Genomic DNA, 24,828 nt, shown 5'->3' on the forward strand with positions numbered 1-24,828 from the left:
TGTATTAGTATGGTGTGCAAAGGTTCACTTGATGTTTGAGTGAAGTGACTGAAGAATCTGTATTTAATCAAAATGCATAAAAATGTCATAAATTAAATCACATAAACCTATTATTAGTGTTTACTCTAAGTTCTTGTTAGTATGCAATAACTCAGAAGAACAACAGCAACTAAAGATAAGAAACCTAGGATAACAGATCATATGTTTGAACAAAAATAATTTTTATCCAGGACTACTTTAGTGTCATATTGTGCCCAGAATAGGAGAGGGCTCTAATAGCATTCAGCTTCAGCTATCCAATTCCTACGCTCCTAACATCTAGAGCTGAAAAGTTGCTACTAAGCCTCAGTGTTCATTTGTCAGCTCACAAAGCCGCAAAACGGGATCCCCCTAGTATCTAACCACAATCCTATATAGACAGCTGTTATTACTTCACAGGTCCTCTCTCAGCATGCAGAAGTCAGACAATACTAGTGATAGCTATGCTATTTTCTATTCTATGCTGGTAAGTATTTGTTTAAGTATAGTAGGAGGTCCCTGGTCGTAATTATGTTAACACAGAAATATAAACAGGAGTTACACAAAACTTATTAAACTTTTGTAAACGGTATTAACCTACTTTATTTCATAAATATGACTCGCCGAATAGCTGGAGTTGCTGCTGTGAGTACTTCAGAGACAAGAATCCTGCAGCTCACTTGCAGGTGAAACGTGTTACCCTGTTGAAAACCATGGAACAAAATATCCAGAGTGGCAAGGCAGAAAGCTAGGAGTTTATCTAGTAGCATCCACTGAAAACTGAGTGTTTAGTCAGCTTTACCATTAATGCTCAGTCTCTAAAATGTTAGTTTGAACAGACTCACCCCAAAAGCCTGCCGAACTAAACTGGCATATGCTCCCCAAGCAGTAGCGTCAGTGGAACTGTCACTGTTCTCTAGCTGTCATAGAAGAGATTATTGCCTCTTTCTCTCTGCCAAGGGAAAGGATAGTCCAGACACTTCTCAGACCACTTCAGGCAAAGTCAGCAGGGCTAGTTTAATTTGCTGATGAAGGTTGTTTCAGATAATTGGCTTAATTAACTGTAATGGATTAGGGAGCGCTCACACGGTCTTTCCTGGCAGCAGTGCTGCAGAAGCTGTAATCTGCTGCAGGACGGCAGGATTCAAAGTTCCTAGCTCTCTAAGAGGCTATTTATTCATATCTTTGGTGCCAAGAATTAGTAACAAGACAGTTCCTGTAAACCAGGTCATAAGTTTTGCTGCCCACGGGCACATCCCAACAGCTTAGAACATTCCCAGCCTGTACTGTAATGAGAAACCACACTCAGCCCAAGACTGCACCTTCACCACTAAGGGAACTGGAGGTACCAGCCCACCTCTTTGAACAGTGTCAACATAAAAAGGAAAAAAAAAAAATTCCAATATGTTATGAAAAGATGCATCCGCCCTAATCACTGTGTGAGAGAAGTTTCACTATTTGCCTAAGGAAAGCAATTTGTCCTTTTGGCTCAGTAGTTCCTTTCACATCCATCCCACACCATCAATTGAATATGGCAACCTTCACTACCTCTAGCGTCAAGCCTACGTTTCATGGCATTGCTCAGCCCTTTTGGGACATCCATATAGCCTGGGGGTGACAGCAGAGAAATCTCCTTTCCCTTCCCACATCAGATACTAGAAGGATGAAAGGAACAGGCATGCCAGCCTTCTGCCTTTTTATGCTCCCCCCCACCCCAAGAAAAGTAACTTATGAAGAGGGAAACCACGTTCAACCTCTCTAAGTGGGCAAACGGCCCATCAGGCAGCGTTTTTTCCTGTTAGTCCTACAGTTTCTTAAAAGGCTTGAACTTCTTTGTGAGTGGCTTCAGCCTTAGTAATGCAAAAGCTCAGGCAGTGTTATTGTGGACTTCCCCAGAAGCACAACAAGTATCCTGGACCTCTATGCAGAAACCAAATTAAAGCACAGTTCTTCATTTCAGCTTTCCCATTTCTGGCTTATCACCAACACCTGAACATGTTCAATAAGAAACCAAAACCAACCAAACAGAAAAACACACCCCAGCCCCCCAGATCCCACAACTTACCTTCAGGCTTACTACTACCACCAGGAGAGATCGTTCTAAAATTGTTATTATTAAGGAATATGAGATTTGGATACTCTAGTAGACGAACAACAAAAATCATACAGACAAGATATCCTAGCCAGAAGAATTAAAGTGTCTAAAAAGAATTTAATAGGAAAAAAAATATACAGGAGGATTTAAACATTTGGAAAACATTACTTTTTTCTCGATGTCATATCAGATGGTAGTAGAGAACTGTCAATCTACAAACTCCGGTTTTGAAAGCTGGACCTGAATCCCATTTTTACCACAAAACATGGTTAATAAATGTCAATGATCCTCCTGATTACAGGCCAAGATGAATCAGTCCTAAAGTCTCAACTACAAGAAAAGATACTGTAATTTATTCCTTTGAGGGAGGAGAGACAGGAGGGCCTCAAGCCTGAGAAGCAATGGATAGCAGAATAGAGTCAAGGAACTATATGAAGGCACTTGCTTCTTACAGATTTGTATGTTTCTTACACTAGCTGAAGTAGAAGTGCTTTTGGAGTCCTTACAAAGTCTTGGCTGTTTCCCCAGCTGTGAGGTATTTTCCCGAAATCATGAACCTGCAAACTTGGGGGGGTTGAAAAAGAATATGCTCAAGGCCCTTTAGAGGCTTAAGTAGAATGGGTCTGATAGCTTATGGGAGCAGCATCCACTTTGAAGAACGGGTAAAGAGCCTGTACTCAGGAAGCAAGCCAGCCAGCCCACGAGACATTAAACCAAAGAGTGCACAGGCCCTACACAGTACAATAGGATCCAAGTAGAACAGCCTGAGGAGGATCAAGTTAGGAGAAATTTAAGAGAGATGCAATATTTATATTGCTTAGATTTATGTATTAACTTGCTATTCAGGTATCTATTAAAGTCTTGAGGCAAAACAGACTGGTAAAAGAAAATTCATACAATTGAAGTGATACTGTATCTGAGAATCTACATTGTTTATTTCAGCAATAAGTGCCCCCAAACCTAAAGTACAACATTTAAAAATCTACAACACAAAAATAGAAAATATTCAAAATGCACAGAAACACAAGTCACCTTTAATGTGATTAAAACGTCACATGAGTTTTTTTTGCAGTTAAGTGGCAATTAAGGATGTGCTTTACAACACTGTATAGAAATTTGCAAGTTTCCTGTACAGGCAGGATCCTCATGCTTGTGCAAGTCGTTCCAGGACTCTTCGGTAATCTGAAACAAGTTGTTGGAAGCTCTCTTCTAACTGTTCATGTTGCATGTTTAGGTCTATTTGGTTCAACTGATTCGTCAGCTCCTCTGGTCTTAGACACCTTCTCATCTTGGCAAGTTCTCTCTGCTTTTTCTGAGCAATCAAACAAATAGTAGTTTGAACACAACCAATAATCATCAAGAATATGGTATTTCATTAAATTTATTCAATTTCAGTATCTAGTTCTTTAAGATGTCCCTAATCCTAAGAAAAACAGTAACAGTGTTTGATTATGGCATCGTTTCTGTTAAAGCCTCATAGTTTCTGTATTACCAATGAACCAGTGAAGTGAAAAAATCGTTTCAAAGTTTTTCTTTAACCGAACAGATTAGGTCTAGTGGTACTTCTACTACTGAAGATGTACGGCATGAAAAACTAGACTGTAGAAAATTGACCAGGATATTTAGTTCTATGCTGACATTAAACACACTGGTGTCCCATTATGTGGCTGTTCAGCCAACTGACTTCCCCACAATTGACTATCAAAAATTAATTCTAAGCTTCATTAATTCTAAGCTTCCTGTACGCAGAAGACATTTCAGGAATTGTTACAAATTATTCAGAAGTTACCAGGGATTAGCAGTAACAGCATTGAAATGCAGTAACATTATTTACAAGCATAAACATATTCATACAGCAAGAAGATAAGGAGTTCACCTTGCTGTGTCACATATGTGATATTTTTACCTGTTTCTTAAATACAAAAGTATTTCGAGGTGTCTCTCCTTTTCCCAGATAAATTTTTTATACACCTCATATCTATTTCTGAACCGCTCAGTTCCTTAGTTACTTTCCATTCTTCAGTCTTCCCTTGCTTTGTAAAAGCAGAATCTCATTCAACATTTCATTAAAAAAAGAAATAGATGCATTATGTATGCCTGGCATCTTATCAATAAGTCTTTACAATGCCTATAGAATCATAGAGTTTGTTAAACCAACAACATTTTCCCCAAACAATTCTACTTTTACCATCAGTCTCAAAAATCAAAGGCCTTCTGTGCTCTATTTGATTTTACACCTCTCTCTCAAAGGAAAAATTGTTTTCTTCCTATGATTGGTGCTGAGGGTCAGGAGGAAGGAGTGGAGACCACAGTAAACTGTAAATGAGTAAGATCAGAAAAACTTTCATAACCTCTCACAGATAGGCAAAGTTCAGTTCAGAAAAGGAGGTTCTGTATCAGAGTCCTGATGAGGCCTCCAGGCACATTTCTGGCCAATAATCAAGATTTCCTTGTAGAAAGGATGTCAAAACCAGCATAGCTGTTCAAATTTTAGATTCACATTAGCTCAAAATGAGTAAGATACTCAAAACATGTGATGAGTTGCTCAAATGAAAAGAGCAATGAGTATCTTCTGAGAAAGCTTCTGTCAGTAGAAAAACTAAAACCTCCTTATTCTAGAATGAATGAATTAATTAAGTCTGCTTAATTAACAGGAATATCTGTCAAGACTATAAATATTAGCTCTGAAAAAAGGTGTCAGCTTTTAAATGCCCATTACACCTGATACTGTAGCTTTTGGTCATCTTTAAGTTCCAGATTCCAGGTAAAAAGCAAGTTCCCTCTGTATGTTTCAGATAACCAGTTGTTTCAAATTTCCATTTCCCTCCAAATACACTACCAGCATATCCAGGTACGCAAGATTCTGAAACCTGAAGTCAGTGACATTTTACCTGGGCAGTTTCAAGAGGATTCTTTGGGAGCAAGTTATTGGGCTGGGCAGAAGAGTTCAACTAGCAAACCCAAACAAAGTATTATAATTAATAAAAGTGGCACAGCAATAATGATTACTTCCAAAAGGGATAACATGAAGAACAAAGACATGATCAAGGAGACATGTCTAGCAGCACAGCCCACTAATGAGCATAAAAAGCAGAGTTCTTCAGCAATAGAGAAGCCACAGTAAAACTGAAATTTCACAAGCTGCTCACCCTCTGAACCACCTTAGAGTGATGCCCTGTTCACTAAAATACCAGATCTTTTATTTCCTGTATTAGTAGTACTTATACAGAGAGCAACATACTTGGCTGTATCAGTCATTCCAATCTAGTGGTGCTGTATACATAAAAAACACTGTACTTTTAGCAACAGCCTCCTTGTTAATGTGAAGATTTCAAGGGGAACAGATGTATTACAGGTTTTTTCATCTGGGGTTTCTGCATAGTTTTATTTCTGCTACCGTTAGCCAGGAAATAGCTGTAAGATGCAATACCATTTTCACTAAATTAAGGTAGTGGCAATTTAGAATTATTCTATATCTGTAGAGCACTGTTCAAATGAAGCTATCAAGTGCTTTATATAAAAAAATGATAGCAGCATTAGAGTATGCAGTAATATTCCTGATTCTTTATTAAAATTTGCTCCCCTCCAAATTACTATACATATTAAAAGTTAGTTTAATTGCAGTTCTGAGAAGTTTTTGAAAACAGCACTAAAACTTATTGGAAACATTCTTTAAAATGAGTGCATGAGTAAGCTGTTTACTAGGTAGAACTACCATAAACAAGATGCCTGTATTTCAGAACATGAAACTTAAAGTCAAAAGAAAGTGTGTTGGCTGCTTTAAGGATTCTCTTGAATCCTCATTGAAATAACTGAAAAATTAAAAATGTAATATTCTGAAGTAGCAATATTGCATATCTAGCAATACAAAATCCATTCATTATTAATGCATTTATTACATGCAAAGACTGAAGTGGAAACAATCGCTAGAAGCACTAGAATTGAAGCTGCTTATGGAATTTTGGATTTCCCCCATAGGACTTCAGTGCTGAGTGAATGAACTGAAACCATGTAACAGTCCTGTTTGCTGAAAAATCATGGCCCTAGTTGTAGTGGACAGGGTGAAATTTAGCAAGTGAAACAAGACACTCATGAAAGAGAACAGAAAGTGTTTTGATGAAGGTCCTGCCACTCAGCATGACATGGTATTATCTCTAGACCAGGCAAGTATTTAATACAGTGCTGGGTTCTCATTTTTGCTAATAGCCTCCCTAAGTCCAACATGAGTACAATCAAAGTTTTGCTATTTTAGTATAACAGGGTAAGTGCTGCTTTAGGAATGCTTGCAAGCTAATCAAGGTACTTCTCACACTTTGTGAAACTTTTCCAACAGGGTTTTGGTTTGCTCTGCAAGTACTTAATTGAAGAGAGTAGCTAACATGCTAGTTATAGCAATAAACCTAGATTTATTTGTGGTCTTTTGACTCTTGATACAAAGACTGACAGCATTAGCAACTAGGATTTTTTTTTTTTAATCTGTATCTCAAAAGGTAAGTTTATGCAACACAGACCGACTATACTGAAAATCCTGAGAAGCATACTTAGTAGGAACTAAGTAAGTTATTTTGTACTAAGTTTAGTACTTGCCTAAACTCTACTGCTGGAATTATTTTATATTCCATCTGCATGGAGTTCTACGTTGACATGGCTAGATTACTTCTAGCAAGCTGTTTTGTAAAGACCTAGCTAACAAGTAGAACAGGAGTCTAAACTATATCTAGTCTGAAGTGTTAACTTATTACAGCATTTACCTATCTGTAAATTTTTGGTTTGTCTAAGATATTTTTAACCTTTTCAAGAAATTTGAGATTTTTTTTTTCCCCCTCCTTAAGCCTACCTGGGCATAATGCCACTTGTAGCTAGGTAACATAAGCTTAGTAGTAACTTCCTGCTGGAATTGGGCAGGAAACAGTCAGGACTCAAACACAGGATCTTCAGCACTGCTATGCATGAATGTTCTCTGCATCCGTATACGCATCAGTTGAACACTGCATAACTAATAGTAGTTGATTGGCAACATAATTGGCATCAACTACATTTATGGAAATGAAAGTAAAATCAAGTATAATTAGCCTTGAAATAAGTATTAAATGATACTTAAGTCATATACACCTTATAAGGGCCAATCAGTCTTCTTTTAACGTCCAACCGATAGCTTCTGGACTGTTCTGCATCACCCATATCTGTTGCACGCAATCGGAGAATTTCATAAACTCGTCTTGTGTGTTGCTAATGAACAGAAAGGAGAATAAAAACCATGTCTGAATAAAGAGGTCATTCAATACGACTCGAAGGGAAGAAATATTGAAATATTAGAGTAGTTCCTCAGCTTATTGGAAGACAGTCAGAGGCATGGACAAAGCCTCTGTCAAACCTATCCTTCTATCTGGTGGGTTAAATGAATAAACATTCTTGTTTTTCCTTCAAAACCATTTTCCTCCATGCAGCCAGTGTCTGATCTCTTAAAAGTGTTGCACCAGCTGTAGAGATGCTTCAAGGACCTGCTGTAAATAAGCAGCAGAAAGTCCAGAAGCCACAGTCCAAAAAAATACTTCGAAGAACTGAAGGAGTAGAACTAGAATGACATTAAGCAATATTTTACTAAACAGTATCTACTTTGCTAGTTTTAATGATCTCCATATACCTACTGCCCTTCACAAGGCCCCCTGGAAGTTTTAAATATGCGAATGAAACAACAATATTTAAAGTTTTCTGTTTACTAGGGAAGTAAATAAAAAAAATGAAGTGCTTTTGGAAGCAGGATCAGCTAGTATCACATCTGGGAAGAAAAAAAAAATCACGTTGCTACTATATTACTATTAACTGTTGCATCCGTAAGAAAACAGAATTTAAGACCAACTATTCTTTTGCTGAGTAACAGAACAAAAATAGGATGGTTTGTTTGCTACACTAGCACATGTTCAGATACTGTTAAAAAAAACAACTTATTTATCCTTTCAGGTTTAAGATATCAGAAGGCTGCAGATGTAGCTTCCTTATACAAGCTATACCATTTTCATGAACACATTTGAATATAGCTTCACACCCCTCTTCCCTCACACTTCAAAATTTTCATTAAACCATGTTCAAATAATTTTTTTAATTAAGCAGCTCTGCCTTTTCACTACCATACTCACTAATGAGTTTAATCATTCACTGAGATTACCAACAAATGTAATTGTTCAATGTTCAACTGTTTAGTTCTCCAAGTGTTTAGAGCTGCCTTAGTAGCAGTTGTTTGCAACTTTACTGTTTTGCATTCCCAAAACAACACTTGTTATTTGTATAAATATACCTGAAAGAAATGGAAACCTCGTCAAATTATATTACATCAAAAGAATTAGTAGGTAAAAAAAGCATTTACCTAAAACCATGAGCTAGGTATCTCCCTTCCACATAGATCCTAAAAGTCTCTTGAAATAAGCCAGAGTGTGTAAATTCCAAGTCTCCACCTCTATGTTTAAATTATTATTCTACTAGTTTGATAAGAATATGTCCGACTACAACTGTTCTGATTTAATACCTTATTTATTTTCAGTTTTTGTTGAGCTTCCATCACCATTTCTTGACTGAAACCTTGCATTAACTTTCCTGGGGAAAAGCAAAGCAAATCTTGACAGAGCTTTACAAGAACAAAGTCTCTTAGTTTCACATAGTTTTCAGATGGATCTTCAGCTAGAAAGAATAAAAAAAAAAAGCATGTAGTTAATATCAGTGTTATTTGTTTCCTCAACTCTGGTATGTAATTACAAAGAACTACGGAATACAAAAGCAGATACAATTAAGCACAGTTGTTTATATACTGATGAATACTGTAAGTACTGCTATCAAAGTTTTAGCTGTTTGACAGTAGACATTAAAGAGACTGCAGAAAGAAAAACTTCTAATATTTTGTGTATGCAGTACCATACAGTATTATATACACATTTGTGAGAGACTGACAATATACATGTTTAATCCAATTTAACTCCTTGGGAAAAGAAAATTACTCTTTGTATAAACCCTTTTTCTTGTATGGTCCATCTATTCTATATTTGACAGAGCGGTAGAACTACTAGAACACAAACTAATTATGTGGAAAAAGACTTGTGAAACTATCCTACTGTATACAACTAAACTAGCTGAAGACAATTATTGACCATGAGTTACAATCTTTGTTAGCAAGGAAGATAGGGAAAGGTACAAGGACCCAAAGGACAAGCTTATCCAAAATTAAAAGGCTGGAAGGATCTAAGCAAAAGCTGATCACAATTTCAAGTTACTTCCATTTGGTTTAAAGTGGTAGCATAACTAGCAAAACTGTTGCTTTAGAAAAAAATTGAGAACTAGCTTTGGTGAACATCAACATGGTTGCATATGCAACTTTGTTCCCACTTATGAACTATGCAGAAGGAAAACGCTTAAATGTTGTGAATCTATTTTCTTTCTTCCTTACTTAATTGTTTAGACAGGCTTACTACATATAAGTAGCAGGGTCATGTTCCCCCCCAACACTCATTTTTCTGTGGACTACCATTGTGGAATTTACTGCTGAACCGCTTATATCCCAGCTGTGTTTTTCTTTAGTTTTGAGGACCACTGTAAATAGTTGAAATTTGCAGTTTAAGGATGATCAAAAGTTACCAAGAGGAAGGACTGGGATAGAAGTTTTTGCTGTGTATATGCAGCACTGCACAACTGGCAATTTATTTTTTGGGTTGGAGAATGCTTCTGATGATTGTATCAGTTAAAATGTTTTATGCATGAGGGGCCTAATCTTGTATGGCAAGTCTTATAGCACTTATTCTGCAAAAGAGACTGGAGAAGCTGTACTAAAATTAATTTATTCCATTCCTTTTTGCTCAGATTAGATATAAGAAAGATGAGGCAGTTTCTGTACAGTAAGCACTATCATACATTTCACTTGGTCAGTTAGGATGACAAGTTATAAGCAGAACAAAAAATGTTATAAATGTGAAACTCCAAAGTAAATTTTTTTCTAAAAAGCATTAGCTCTTTTGAAGAAGTTAAGTAGATCTTCATTTCCTCTTTTCAGAAACGTTAAAGGCTTTACTTCACAATTTTAGATGCTACATAAGTAAATATCCTGGCCATATCAAGATTGTCCAGCCTGACTTCCCCCTCAAAAAGAAAAATAATTTTGTAAAAGCCTTAATTTCTGTAACTTGAGTGCCATGTAGAATATTGCAAGCTTTCTCCTGCTTTATTCGATAAAGAAATGAAAACCTATTTTAGTGCACATTTACTGTTTGCTACAACCCTGCATTTAAGGCACTGAGCCATGAACATGTCACGTGATTTATGCAGTACCATGTTAAGACTTTATCCTCAGCTATAAGAGCTATGTAAAGCTTCATATTATTAAAAGCAAAAAGAAAAAAGCAAATGCATGATGCATATGATTTCCTGTTGCATAAACGAAGTTATACTTCCTTAGGTTCCTATGAACTGGATTAAAATTATGAGGTGGATTACTTTGTTAGGATTATCCTGCAGCAATGCATTATGAAAGCAAGTGTTCTATTGTATTTTAATTTGGATGGGGGAGTTATGCCTATATGAGGTCTGAGATACCACCTAGAATTGAATGGTCACATCATGTGTTTGAACTGCATTTCTTCCTATATTGGACTTGAAATCACAGGACAGATGTCATGTTTGTAGCCATTTTTTATCCACACACGCCCTTTCCCCCTGCCCCTGCCACTTCCTCAATAATTTATTTTTAGGTATTTGTGCACACACCTCTAATATCATGGGTGCCTTCAGCCAGCAATACATGCTCCTGGAGCACAAATTTTCTACAGATTTTTACTGTCTGTAAAATTTTGGCTTGCACACTAATATTAATATGCTATTTTGCTTAGGTGTTCCCCCCACCCCCAGTTTTCAGTTTTGGCTAATAGGAGTAAGTTGAACAAGGAATTTGACAAAGCTTGATCTCTTGGCAAACTCAGCTGTGTATCTCACAATAAAATGGCTAATTAGCTGGTAATCCGTTCATGCTAGGGATTGAATTTTCCTGGTGTGCTGTTCTCTAAGTAAAGGACTTAAGGAGCTACATTATATACAGTTCTACAAACCAGGGTACTATTAATCCTGAACTGAGCTGAAGCTAAATCTTCAAAAGGCCATTTAATTCTGACAAATGAACATGAAAGTTAGTTTGCAGGCTAACAACCTGTGAATGCTACAAGTTGCTTATTAAACAGGTGAACTGAGTCAAAAATTTAAACACAAACCTGTTATATCAAGTACTGTAGGAGAAGACATATAGTATCTATGAACTGTTTCAAGAAGCTGAGCACCATGGCCTTCTCCTTGGAATGGTGGCAAGATCAGCATCTGGCTACAGACAAAGGAATGTATTTTCAGTTCAAATGCATGCATTTGCAAACATTATAATGTAAAGGCTTAAAAACGAAATGGCATTTCATTTTAGATTAAAGTACATGTAGCAATCTTCATGTTAAAATATAATTTTTAACGGAGTCTTAAAATCGCTAAATATTCAAAACTCGTTTGAGATTCCCTCTGCTTCAAGAAGGGAACAATGAAATAAATCAGTGCATAGCCAGCCAATAATGGGGATTTTTTTAAACAAATCAACACCATTATAAACAAGTATTGGGAACTTCAGCAGTTCCCTCTTCTGAAATAAAAGGCAAGGCACGAGTTACGCCGCCAATTACCTTACACGTGGCCGGGTTTTGTCTGGGTACACATAGTAATTATAGACTGTCATGTAGCCTACGGTCGCAAAGAGCGTAGCTCCATCCTTATTATACTTCTCAAATCTGCAGATAAAACAGAAAGCCAAGCAGGTCAATTACAGTCGCGCTCCCATGCAGTGTCCATTTTCTTTTCCATTCTCCAACTGAATTTTCAGTGTCAGCAAGCTACTCTGTGAGGGCCCAATGGGTACACCTGCTATGTTCTGAATGTACAATTCACTTAATTGGTGTGCAGCAACTTGGATAAATCAGGCCTCTTTACAGCACTTCAGTGCACTTGCCTATTATAAAGATGAATAGGTGGCAAGTAAAAGAAAACACAGGCAAAGCTCATTTTACTGTTTAAGCCTACATTCAGGGCTCTAACGGACAACAGCATTTAATTCAGCTCTATTCTCAAGGTTTCCCAAAGCATAATGGAGGAAAACTCAAGCCTCATAAACAATGGTTTTTCTTTCCTGGGAAAAATATCATTATACTGCTCCAATAATTGGCCAGCCACAATTAAAATGCAGGCTTTGTGGAGGTAATAAGGTCCACTGTTGCTTTAGAACTGTACTTACACTAGAAAGTAGTTCCATCTTTCATCATCTACATCAATAAAGCTAGCAGTTTCAATAAACCACATCAAGAACGTCTGAAGCCTTTCATGATATTCTCGAAAGCCTGGACATGTCATGTCGGCCTAGGGAAAAAGCCAGGATAAGTCAGGTGAAACCTATCACAGACGTAAGAGGAAAAAATATGCAAAACCTAATTAAATTCTCCAATACAAAAAAGCATGTTTATAATTTATTAATAAACTGGTAAAATGACAGTATTTATATACTATAGTTGAAACATTACTGAAAGTGCATCACTGCAAAAATAAACTTTAATTTGGTTGCTCAAAAGCAGAAGTTTCACTTATTTTTCATACTTTGTATATCTGATATGTTATATCTTCACCAGCTTCCTCGTTATGGACAGAATATGTGTGTAGCAGCATTCCAAAGGGCTTGAAGTTGACTTCCTTCTCCAGCAGAGACACAAAGTCATCTGTGTTTGTGCAAAAACCAGGAGGAATGATTTCTCTAATTTTACTTTCAACATCGTCTGCCTGGAGATTATAAAAGGAGACAGGATCAGTGTAAGATTAGAAAAAGACAGCATTGATGTCACTATTGTGCTATAAGAAATGAATATAAAAGAGGTGCTATGGCCTAACAGTAATAAAAAAAAGAAAAAAGAAAAAGAAAGCGTTCCTGTTGTTCAGTAGTGACCTTACAGTAAGTAAAAGAGCTGCACTGACGAGATCCAGAAAGGTCACAATCCAGCCACTGTCAGCATCAAAAAGCTCGTAGTTACAGCACAAGTTCATGAACATTTTTACATTTAAAGATTGTTACATTTGTCCAAGTAAAACCTAAGAGTGTTGATAGCTTCTGATTATGCTGCACTTTCAGAATAGCTAAGACTTCCCAGCCAGCAATTCTCCAAGACTATGCTACACAGTCTTGCGGAACTCAGGTTCCCGAACAAGCAGCTTACAAGAGATATTAGGTGGTGCAGAACTAAGTGGAGGAAAAGGGACAAAGACTAAAAATGGTAGGTCCCAAACAGAAAAGCGACAGCTAGCACACTCTTGCATTCTTATGTCTCCCTGCTTGAAATGCCTGCCTATAGGATCAGCTGCAAAACACATTACAAACTCAGAAGACAACATCCTGCATTCAAATCAAAGAACATTTTGAAAACAAAGTTTGACATAAAATAATAAAAATGTAATTTAAGGATACTGTCAGCAAGTCTGACCTGTAGTCTAACGTACTGGGGAAGAAGAAATATTCTGACACCAAAATTAAATTTAGAGGTTAAAATTACTATTTTCAGATAACCAAAGTGAAAGTTAGAGACTATCAGCTGAGCAGACTTCATAATCCTTTTCAGACCCCAAAAAGACCACTTGATTGAATACATTTACTACTTCTTTTTAACCATGAATATTTGATGAAGTTTCACAATAACGTATTACTGCTTCTCACCAGGCAATAAAACTTAATGAATTGGTCTCGACTTAACAAAACCGTACTCCTCAATACAACCCCTAAAAGCCTGACATTACATTCAACAAAATGAGCTTACATTCAATTCAAACTTTCCTCTGGACAATGAATCCAGGTTTTTACTTAATGGAGTTTGCCGTGAGTTCAGCTGTAATGTTTGTATTGTATCTATTTCCACAAGGACTGACACAAGAACACTTTGTGTTAACTTACTAAGCAGCTCTTTCACACCGTTTACATGCATGATGGGTATTAGTTCAAAACCAAGACCCTTGCTACTTAGCATTCAAAACAGGGAAATTAAGATGCTTAGAACAAAATACACTACAAAAGGCTAATACAACATGCTACTAATTCCTGTCCTTTCAACCATAGTCCCTTAAGTAGAAGCAATGCACCTGCAAATGAATAGCACTTTATCATTCAGTTACATTTTTAGTGTAGAGAAAGATGGATGCAGTTCAGCACAAACAAGTTTTATTCTTAATGGTTTGGTACTACCAACATTTATATTTATATTTGTAGAGAGAGCTATTAACCAGTTAAAATATAGCTCTACAATACTTAGTGTAAGAACCCAGTTAAAATGCGTACAATCTTTACATCCATTTCACTCTCAAAACAAAGGAGATGCATTTATTGGCACCTTTGCTATCTTCTTGAAGCAATATTAGTTAAACATATTTTCTTTACACTTACTGATTTAACCGCATTACATAAAATCAGCCATTTTTTCCCCGAATCAATGAATTACATAAAGAAAAAGTATTTGTATGGAACGCTTTTTAGAAATACTTTTTTTTAACTGTTCAAGTGCATTGTTTACACAAATCTTAAGTTTGCACTGCTGACAAAGCTGTAGGAAACCACAACTAGGAATCTGTAGCACCTTCCATTTTATATATCTGAAAAAGGCATGTAAAAGTAATCTAGAATTAAAACAAGACCTCCAAGCATCAGTTCAATAAGGCCATGTGGAAGATATCTAAAAAGGGTGACTATGCAGTATGAAGTATTATATAAATAATGTTTAAGTAATTTTGCTCTCCTCATGTTTTTAAGTTTCTTCATTAGTGATAAGGAAGACAAACTTTCACCTGCTGAAAGCATGTAAGATAATGCATCCATCACTGACTGCCATCACAGAAAAGTCTTGTTTAATTACATCATAAGAACAGAGGCATAGCAGATTAAGCAGTAGATAATCCTTCTTAGTTCTACATGACCACAGCATATATTTCACCTATTGCCTCCTAAAAATTCTCTCCCCTTGAAATGGGGTCTGACATAATTTAAGAAAATAAGCTATATTCTTCAGTTACTTTTAGGGTTAACAAGATTTCCCCTTCTGGCAGAGGAAATCCCAGAACCCTCAGTTTGACTGGTGTCTTAAGTTTAAGTCATCCAATTTTTCAGTTACTAAGTCCTGGAATACTGGAATCTAGAAATATCAACAGCATACAAATAATTTGTTTCATTAATGCTTGTACTTTTTAATGGAAACACCCATTACATAGTAGGCACTTTCCAAACACTTCTCTCTGAGGTGCTCATAATCCAAGGAGTTACCAAAAATTTGTTTACTGACTTCCTTTGTGTATTTCTTTGATATTGGCGAGAGGTTTATTTCTCTTACCAGAGCAAGGCACTATCTTACCAACTGGCACAGATGTACACGATGATGCACAAGTTTCTCTTCAGAAAAACAATCCAGTTGACTACTGCAGCAGTGTTAAACATAGGCAAAGCCACTTACAACAAAGCATTCAAAAACCTGAATGAAGCCAGCCAAGAGCTGTTGAGCTTGTGGTTCATGGAAGTACTGCCTGTAATGTATAATCATCATAATCGGAATCATGTGAGGTGATGATAGGGAATTTGGTATAGGCTTGTAACTAAACTTGATTTGTAGCAGGACTACTTAAGTGGGCTGTATCTCTTTGCACATTCCATTTGACTCTGGATAATTTTAATAAAGAGATTATTCTTGTACTAGCAGGCAGTTACGACATTTGTATACCACGTACATGCTGTTTCAAAGTGGCTTCATTTAAAATAATTAATCCAGATGAAAAGGAGAATACTTGAACAGCTGCATCTCTCAAAGCAGCACGCAATTCGGAGGTCAATGCTATTAATATTTACACTAGAAGAAAGCAGCTTCTCTTCAGATATTTGAAAGAATCAACTCCACCCAAGGGATAAATTCTGTCCATTTTAACTAAACAGAGTGCCAACTTCTGTTCAAAACATGATTATACTTTGCTGAGCCTTCCCTACTAACATGGTTTAGATCCATCTTTATGGAGATGAGATTAAGATGCATAAATATAACTGGCTCTTGATATTTCAGGATCTTATCTTTTTCCTCATGTTTGAAAAGATCTTGGAGAAAAAATAGTGGTATTGGGAGGAATATTTCTGTCAGTCCCTAGCAGAGATTGTAGCAGCTGCTTTAGCAATAATGGAACCAAACTTAGTATCACAGAATAAACCCATTTGCTGTTGAATGGGCTTCTGTGGGTATTTAGACACAAAATCCTAAGCTGTGAATAACTTTGCAGAGCATTAAAACTAGCTTCTCACTTGTAACCAGTTATATTAAAGGCAGAGACTGCTGTCCTTTCCAAAACACCATCTATTCACAGCACAAAGATTACCTGTCACATATGGCAGATAGTCTGCATCTTAGTATAATTATCCGAAGGAGCAGAGATCAGCAACCAAACAGTTAACTTTGAAAAGTAAATGTTAATATTAATTTAAATTAACACCCTGCTGTAATGACAGCTTATGTTTTAGTCTCTGCAAATGCATTCTATCTTAAGGTGGCTGAACTAATGGCAAATACAAATGCAGAACATGATTGATAACCACTGTATCTTTTTTCCTACTAAGGTTTAGATATAGCCACATGAGCAGCCTATTTGGACGCACAGCATTAACAATACCAAGGGAAGCCCAGGGTAAGCTACCACATTGTTCCGATTCAGTCAAAGCTTGTAAATACTCAGGAAAGTATACAGAAGCCTCGCTCAAAAAGATTTTTTTTGTCCCCATCTCACACCCTTAAGCAATTGGAGGAATAATTCAGTAGTGGAAGCAGGGCTTGAAAGAAGCAAGGATTCAGAGTGATCAAAAAGTCACAGAGTGTGCTCAGGGCAAGACAGACCTTGTTTACCTTGTTCCTACCTCCAGAAAAGTAAAGTGGCTTTGTTATTTGTACACACGATAGACTATGAGTAAAGAGGTGCTAAAGTGCGGATTCCTGTTGTGACATGTTTTTGAACTTATATTGGTGAAGGTTTGACTGTTTCATTTTAATGATTACTACTTTGCCAACAGGCCTTCCTTTTTTCCTTATTTCCTTATTTCTAAAAACCTTCTAAAGATTGAAGAGCATGACCTTTCACTCCTAAGATATGTTGCCCTAGCCTCAAAAGTACTTCAGACATGTCCAGGCACTTAGCCTGTTGAACTAAGTATATTCTAATACAACTTCAGAACACGGAAGGGCAAATCTTTAAAATTAATTTAACAAAGTAATTCCAGTATTTTGTTGTTTAGAATAGGCCTTTCCTTGAAAACATTTAAAGAGATTCTGATCAATGTGAAATTAGGAACTTAAAATACAGCTTGAAGTCATAAAGATGTTTACTTTAAAAAAAAAAAAAGCTTTTCTCAGGCAGAGTAATTTGAAGTCAGTACAAACGTATAGCCATTTCACACTACAGAGTATTACAAAAATTCATTAATGAAGCATAACAATAGCTCTTTTGGAAAGAAATCAACTCAATTTTTTCTTCCTTATAACTAAGTAAAACTCAGACGATATCAAGTTTTCTTAATGCATCAGAGACCACTCTGAAAAATTGAGTTTTTCTAAATAACTGTATAGGTACTTATACAAGTATTTAACAGTCAAAAAAATTGTTAAGAAGATATTTTATTCCTATTTGTAAGTTCCATATACCTTTCTTCAGTTGGCTGAAAGACTGATTAGCTTAGCTTTTGTGGGGTTACCTCAAAAATATTCTGAGAGCATACAGACAGAAGGGTTAAAAAAGCTTTTCTACAAGTGTTCTATAAGCTTGGAAAACCTGTAGGCAAAAAGAGAAAAAAGTAAAAAAAAAAACCAAAACCAAACAAAACATCCTGCAGGCAACTGTATTATTGTATTCCTTTAAGTAATATGTAAAGCACACATGATACCCAACCAGAAGTTTCTAATCTCATTTCTGCCTTACTTGTTCTCCACATTTGCCATTTAAAGAGACACAGTCAAGTATCCTACCTCATGCAGTGTTTATAGAAACCTCCTTTTCCTTCTCACAGAATTCTCTTCAATATTAAAAAAACCACCAATGCTAGTCCTCCTCCTGGAGACAATTAACATGAAAATATATAGACGTACTAAGTTGTGTTTTTTTGTGGAACTGGCCTTGGTATTAGCACCTCATGTTTGACTGTACTGTTTGACACAATTTTGATGGTACTGTAGTCAAAGGAGGAACAGTGGAAAAACATATAGATTAAGTTCAAAGCTTTTTTCAGCTTCACAACAAAGAAAGCTTTGTTTGTTTGCTTTTAATATAAATCACGTTTGGGTGAGCAATTACTAAACCTAGCATTCTTGTCCATATCCCAACTAAACCTTCTCAATAATATTTTAAGTGCAGGTCTGGTTCTGTCTTTACCTCCACACAGTCAAACTTTTCATTAACTTTAGATGTATATTTGATGCGGAAGAGCGTTGACAGGTTACCAGCGATATAGTACAAGAGGATCTTCAGTCCCTTGTAGCCAAAGGCAACTTCACTGAGGAAGGAAAAAAGAGCAATCAGAAACTCTATATAAAGTTTCACAGCAAAACATTCACATCACAGCGCATTCGTTTAATAAGCTTTGAAGTTCACGTCGTCTTTCCCAGTGAGGTATACTAAACTTCCTAACAGGAAAAGGAAATCAAACTGGATGTGCACTATCTAGACAGAGAGAATGCCTTACACCATTTCTACTAGTTATTTTGCTCCTCTAGTGGAGAAATACAACATGTTCCCAAACTCAGTAAGGCAGTGTCTGTGCACTTAACTGTGACAGCTCAAGAAAGAATACCTGAAATAGCTAATATTGCATTTATGTTTCTCAATATCTTAAACTCATTAACATTTATTTATATTAATTGATCAATAACATTTATTAAGACTCATTTTGCAGCGTAGTATATTTTAGAATACACTACTGCAATTCATACTGTATAAAACAGATAGATATGCAGTCATAGCAATAAGTGGTTTGGTGGACAGTTATACTTATCCAATCTAACCAGAATCCAGTAAACGCAAAAAAAAAGGTACGGAAGACAAAAGCCTTTTTTACACTTTGAGAATATGAGTTGCCTGAACATAAACACTATACTGTTTTGAAGTACAGAGAATTTATTTTCAGGCAAAAAACTGAACTGCAGAAAATGGTAACGTTCACAAAGAAACAGGTTCCTTTTTTTGTTATTTTAATGCATAGTTAAAGCTTTTTTTACTGAGATTTTTCTTTTATGGTAGCACATTTGTAATATAAAATTTGAAGCGCAAGTGCCAGAACAAGAATTTGCTTGTTGGTGATACTGACAGATTGGAGAGTTCTCCCATTACTAAAAGTATAATTATTGTCAATGATAGTTGCAGTAGACGCGTAATAGCGTAACCAATTTTATTACAATTAATATAGGTAGTTCATCCTACTTGGAGTACGTAGAACGTTTTTTAAAGGAATTGGAAATTAAGAAACTTAACCACTTGAAGAAGTCCAGATATGTGCACGTGGATTTTCCTTAGTGGGGTTTTGTGTGTGTTTTTTTTTTTTTTTTAAACTATGGACAGCTTGTTGAATATTACTCTACTAAAACATTAAATAACACTTTAGCACTAGCAACATAGCAGCTAACTTCCCTACAATATTAGTGAAAATCAGCATACTGGGGGGAAAAAAACCCAATACTTTTCTATAGTTTCTGTATCCCCTGCATGTCTAACTGGTTACAAGCGTACACATTAGAGAAAATAAACCCCTAAATTCAATACAGTTAACATTCAATGATCTAGAACAGCCACCAATGTGAGTTTAAATTAATACTTTACTTCTGTGTTTTATTCACTAAACATCCCATGTAGTAGTAAAAATAAACTGATATACTGTTGCTAGACACTGGTTTTTTGGGTACACATTACTGTGAAAGTTATTAGCAAGAATTGATAATTCTTTCCTAATCTTAGAAAAATGTCATGAACACAATACCAACTTAAACAAGTAACTCCGACTGCAAAATGAGGTATTTCATTCTCTGCTAATCTACCTTAAAAATAGCACATAAAATGACTACGGGCTCAAACTCTACGAGCTAGGCACCAAGGCCACTGTTTAATTATACAGTCATAAAACTGAACTATTGCTGCATCATTTAAAATAGCTTGGTATAGCAGGATTTCTTGTTTTCTAACGATTTCTAACAAGCAGCTTTCCCCTTCCAGACCTATTAATTTGATGCTTGATACTTTAACTTACTCATCTCCAAACACTTGATGGCTATACTCTGGATTAAACGTTGTGTTGTCATCCTCCAAATCCTCAGGAAAGCGAACTGAGAAGAGAAAAAAAAGAAAAAAAAAGAGCGTGACCAAGTCATCAGCTTCAGTTTGTTTATCCACAGATACCATGCTAGATGTTCATGCATTCTTCCACTACAGAGTCAGACAACTTCAATTATGAACCTATCTACATTAGGCTGGCATACAAATGAAATAAAGACATCTTGTGCAATTTAGATGCATGTTATTTGACCTGAGATCAAATCATTAAGCAGAATAAAATGGAGAAACTGACACAGATGTGTACTTTATATATTTTATGTATGTATCTCCTGAACATTACTGCCTTTAACTTCATCCTGAACACTGAGGACACTGCCCAGCTAGATATTCCCACAGTAAGCCAGACCAATCAGGTAATCAATGTTGCCTTCTCATTCTGCCATTCTTCTCCCACATGCAGGTGAGAACACTTCACTGTAGGAGGTTTTCAGTGGAGTGATGAATGGAAAGAAACGTTTACGTGCATTTATGTTCATGTCAGTTTTGGAGAATTAGCATGGATACATACAAAACAGCTGTACCAATGCTATACTGGTACTTGTACCAATATTACCAAAGTAATCAGTGATTTTTTTTTTCTGACTGCTTACTTTCCCTCAAAGCCTACTATTAAACAAGGTCTTTTCTGGTAGCGTAAAAATATTCACTACAATGGCATCTACTCAAACTCAGTAACTTACCGAACAAGCATTTTATTCATGCTTATGGAGTTACAGCAGTTGCTCCACAGTAATTGTGACAGGAGTTCCTTCATCATAAAATATATGATTTATGATTAGGGGATGAAATTAGAAATTAAAGCAGGATTTTCTAGGAAAAAATTTAGATGACTGAGATGCTTGACTCCCAAACATCCACTGTGTATTTGCAGCTAAAAAAATTACCTAAAATTCAAAGAGATAACTCTTAACTTGGGCATTAAAATGAAAGTTCAGCCACGTTAACGAGGCACAGGTAGCTCAAGAAAACAGTTACACATTTTTAATGTTGAATGAGCCAATATTGCATTAGCATGACCATGCAATGTTGTAGGAGTTAATATTGGTATTAAAGCTTTTTTTTTTTTTAAAGCTTCATTGCTGCTTTACTCCAGTAAAAGTGGAGATGAGAAAAACAAGTTTTTTCTGATGCTATTAGAAAGTAAGTATTCGAAGAGAAAAATACAAATGAGGAGTGTTCTAGTGATAAGATAAAAGTTTGGCCCTCACAAAAGCAAAAGAGAATGGTTGCTCTTGTCTTCTCAGGTTTAATTCAGAAAGCAACAGATTTGAGGCAACATAGCAGTGTTAAAAAAACAAACAAACAACAACAAAAAAGAAACAAAACAAAAACTGAAGAACAATTCTGAATTGCCACCATGGAAGAAATTAGCACCCTGAAGAGGCTAGTGTATGACTGCTTTTATATGCATGTGGGAAATACTTTTTTTTTTTTTTAATGGTACCACTTTATAGTTTCTCATCTTTTCTCTTAATGTAATTTGTATGTGGAACATCTACACTCTGAAATAAAAAAGGAAGCTAAAAATATTAGCTGAGATGGGCAATGGGTACCTTGATTAAAAACCCTCTAGCAGTCTCCCTGAAACCTGATATAGCAGCTCCTCAGATTTCTAGACAAAATTCACTCAGATATCATTATCTCTCATTCTTTCCTTTGGTTTTAGACAGGTGGAAGAAAAAAAAAAAATCAGATCTAGTCATAAAACCGTTATTTGAAATAACGTTTAAGAGGAAGAGAAATACTTCACAATTACAGTGGCTTAAAGATTTAAGTATTTTGTTTACAATGACATTTTGGCTCACAAGCCAAAGGTGACTGTGTATTAAAGATGCTATTAAACTATATAGAACAGATTGCTAGTAGTAGTTCTGAAAACTGCTTTACAGGTTCATTACTTTTATTTTCTTAATACATTATGGTATTTGTACTGCTCAAGGGAACAAATTGCTGAAGGGCTGGAAAGATTAAAAATCAGACAGGTATGCCTTATTCTTCAAGTTATTACTGCTGCATGTAAGTTTGAGATATAAGCAAGTCCATCAAGAGTTCAGTAATTCAGTCTGTATTCTGGATGTCCTAGTAAGCAAATTAGCTATAGAGAGCAATAAACAGCTCTCAAAAGAGCGGCATTTTTTTCCATTCAGATTTTAAACAATTTTCATTAAAAATGTATTGTGTAATCCAGATGTTGGGGGGGAAGGGAAGCAAAAAACCCAACTCAACAACACTTTTCAATCTTCTTTCTTGCTTTTATTTTTCTCCCCTCAAAGAAAGAGAAAAGGGAAAGATACTAAAATATATAACTAGATATTTGTAACCCTAAAGAAATGAGTTCTGTTGCTATGGTCACCATGAAGACGACACATACATAGGACTGCACCATGGCATAAGTATTAGAGAAGAAAAGGGAAACTAAAAGAACATAATGAATACTTCAAGAAAATAAGACAAGATGTAATTCCAATGCACTCTGGTAACAGGCTAATAAATTGCTGGTGACATTATTATGTGGAGACAGGACTGAATTTCTATAGCTGTACTTTAATTGTAGTAGTCTCAGCAAAACTAGACTATGTATTCCTATTCTTGTGTTTGTATATTTACATTAATTAAGTACATATTAAAACCTGGGTGGATTTAAGTATAAGGAAGTTTCTTAAGAAGGTACTGAAATATTCCAGTATCAAATGCACAATATTTAAAAAGTATCATTACCTAGTTTCAGCTGAATTGCTTCATTTGTATTACACTTGTATTCAGCCAGCTTCTTCTCCATAGCAGTAAGTCCTGAAGAAAGATTTTTTTTTTAAAAAAGAGTTAAGAGATGAACAATCTATGCATCACTATTATTCAAGGAACATATTTAGAAAAAGGTTCTCAAAACCAGAACATACACACAACACAAACCCACCAAAAATACTGAACAAATGGTTAAAAAAGCTACATGCTACAATGTGTAAAAGGAATATAGATATTTATCTCAGACACTTTTCTGGAACTAGGAACAAGAACTAGAACACAGACCACAAGTACCTCTCTTTTTAGTTTCTGAGAATGAAAGGCATTACAATAAAAATATTTAAATGTTCTAAGTTATTACCAAAAAAATATATTTGAAAACTCTAAGTAGAAACCAAGAATGCAGCCTAAGAGATGTTTCTTTTAAAGAACATGTTAAGTAACATGTTTCAGGGCATTTCAAGTTTAGTAACACATTTAAGGGCATTTCAAGTGTTTGCATTAAGTCATTTTCATAAACAGGTATTAATGAACTACAGTGGCATCTATACCACCAGCAATTATCTAGTTACCACTTCTATTCCAGAGCGGATGCGGAAGGAAATAACAAACAAATCGCATCTAGTTTGTTTTTCAAAGCATAATCTAGCACAGAAGATGTGTCACTTATTATGTATTTTTCAAGTGCTTTACAAATCCAGCCCCCCTTCAGCCCCTCTTCATTCCAGAAGTCTCATCAGAAAGTTCTTCCTCTAGCTTTAGATAGTAAACTTCAGGTAAAAACAAGTTTGGGGTTTTGATCCTCCCACCTCCCAGTAAACTAGTGGGCATAGGGGCACGCTCCAGCTTACCACTACTAAGCGCGGGGACCGTGAGCCCGACGACGCCTGCCTGCCCAGCAGCGGCACGCCCAGGGGGGCAGACAGTTAGCCGCGCTCCCCACCCAGACACCCGATTCCCTGGTCGTCCGAACTCACCGCGGTCAGCCCTCACCGGCACCCCCGCCCGCTGGTCCCGCCACGGCCGTCCCGAGCTCACGCTCCGCTTCCTTGCCCCACGTCCCGGCCATAGCGCTCCCACGCACGGACGGCACCGGGGCCCCGCCAGCGCCCGAAGGAGCCCGGCCGAGAGGAACAGTGCCGACCGCCCCCGGGGCCTCGCCCCGCCTCACGGAGAGGCGCCGGCAGCGCCCAGACCTGTGCCCCCAAGCAGCCGCCACCGCCCCCCTCCGCGGCCAGGGTGGCAGGGCCCTGTCAGCCCTCGGAGCGCGGGCGGGCGGCGCAGTGCAGACCAGGCCCGGGGACTCACCCGCCATTTCCGAAGAGCGGCGGCGACGGCCGAGTCACCCGGGCAGAACGAATCAACCCGCGCGCCCACTCACCGGAAATGAGCGCACGCGCACACACATACTTCCGCTTCCGCCCGCCGAAAGGCAGCGGGTAGCCAATAGCCACACTGTGCGAGGCGCGCAGCCCGTGCGCATGCCCGGCGCTGTGGCGCACCCGCGCGTTGCTCGTTTGCGTAGCCCCGCCCCCAGGGCACCGCCC

General features: G+C 37.0%; 1 protein-coding gene across 2 annotated transcripts; it reads right to left on the reverse strand.

Moving 5' to 3' along the window:
• Nucleotides 1-2,210: 2,210 nt before the first annotated feature.
• Nucleotides 2,211-24,723, reverse strand: HAT1 (histone acetyltransferase 1). Of its 2 annotated transcripts, none has more exons than XM_087731132.1 (11): nt 24,590-24,723; nt 23,258-23,329; nt 20,454-20,529; nt 18,590-18,710; nt 12,767-12,946; nt 12,411-12,532; nt 11,806-11,910; nt 11,356-11,462; nt 8,637-8,788; nt 7,226-7,342; nt 2,211-3,425 (listed from the first exon to the last, which is right to left on the reverse strand). In XM_087731132.1, exons 1-11 carry the CDS (start codon nt 24,594-24,596, stop codon nt 3,258-3,260), a joined length of 1,227 nt encoding a protein of 408 aa, XP_087587258.1. In that variant the 5' UTR covers nt 24,597-24,723; the 3' UTR covers nt 2,211-3,257. The 2 variants fall into 2 exon arrangements, with proteins under 2 accessions (XP_087587258.1, XP_087587259.1); XM_087731133.1 differs by lacking the exon at nt 24,590-24,723 and adding an exon at nt 24,259-24,582.
• Nucleotides 24,724-24,828: the final 105 nt, after the last annotated feature.

The sequence above is a fragment of the Nipponia nippon genome, unplaced genomic scaffold (genome assembly GCF_047370975.1).
Source record: "Nipponia nippon isolate SJK-2023a ecotype South Korea unplaced genomic scaffold, ASM4737097v1 scaffold_5, whole genome shotgun sequence".
Lineage (NCBI taxonomy): Eukaryota > Metazoa > Chordata > Aves > Pelecaniformes > Threskiornithidae > Nipponia > Nipponia nippon.

Coding starts and splice junctions, on each gene's coding strand:
- HAT1 (XM_087731132.1), bottom strand. Junction 18,711..20,453: donor CATCAAGTGTTTGGAGATGA/GTAAGTTAAAGT, acceptor TTCCTTCCTCAG/TGAAGTTGCCTTTGGCTACA. Junction 3,426..7,225: donor GACTGATTGGCCCTTATAAG/GTGTATATGACT, acceptor TTGATTGCTCAG/AAAAAGCAGAGAGAACTTGC.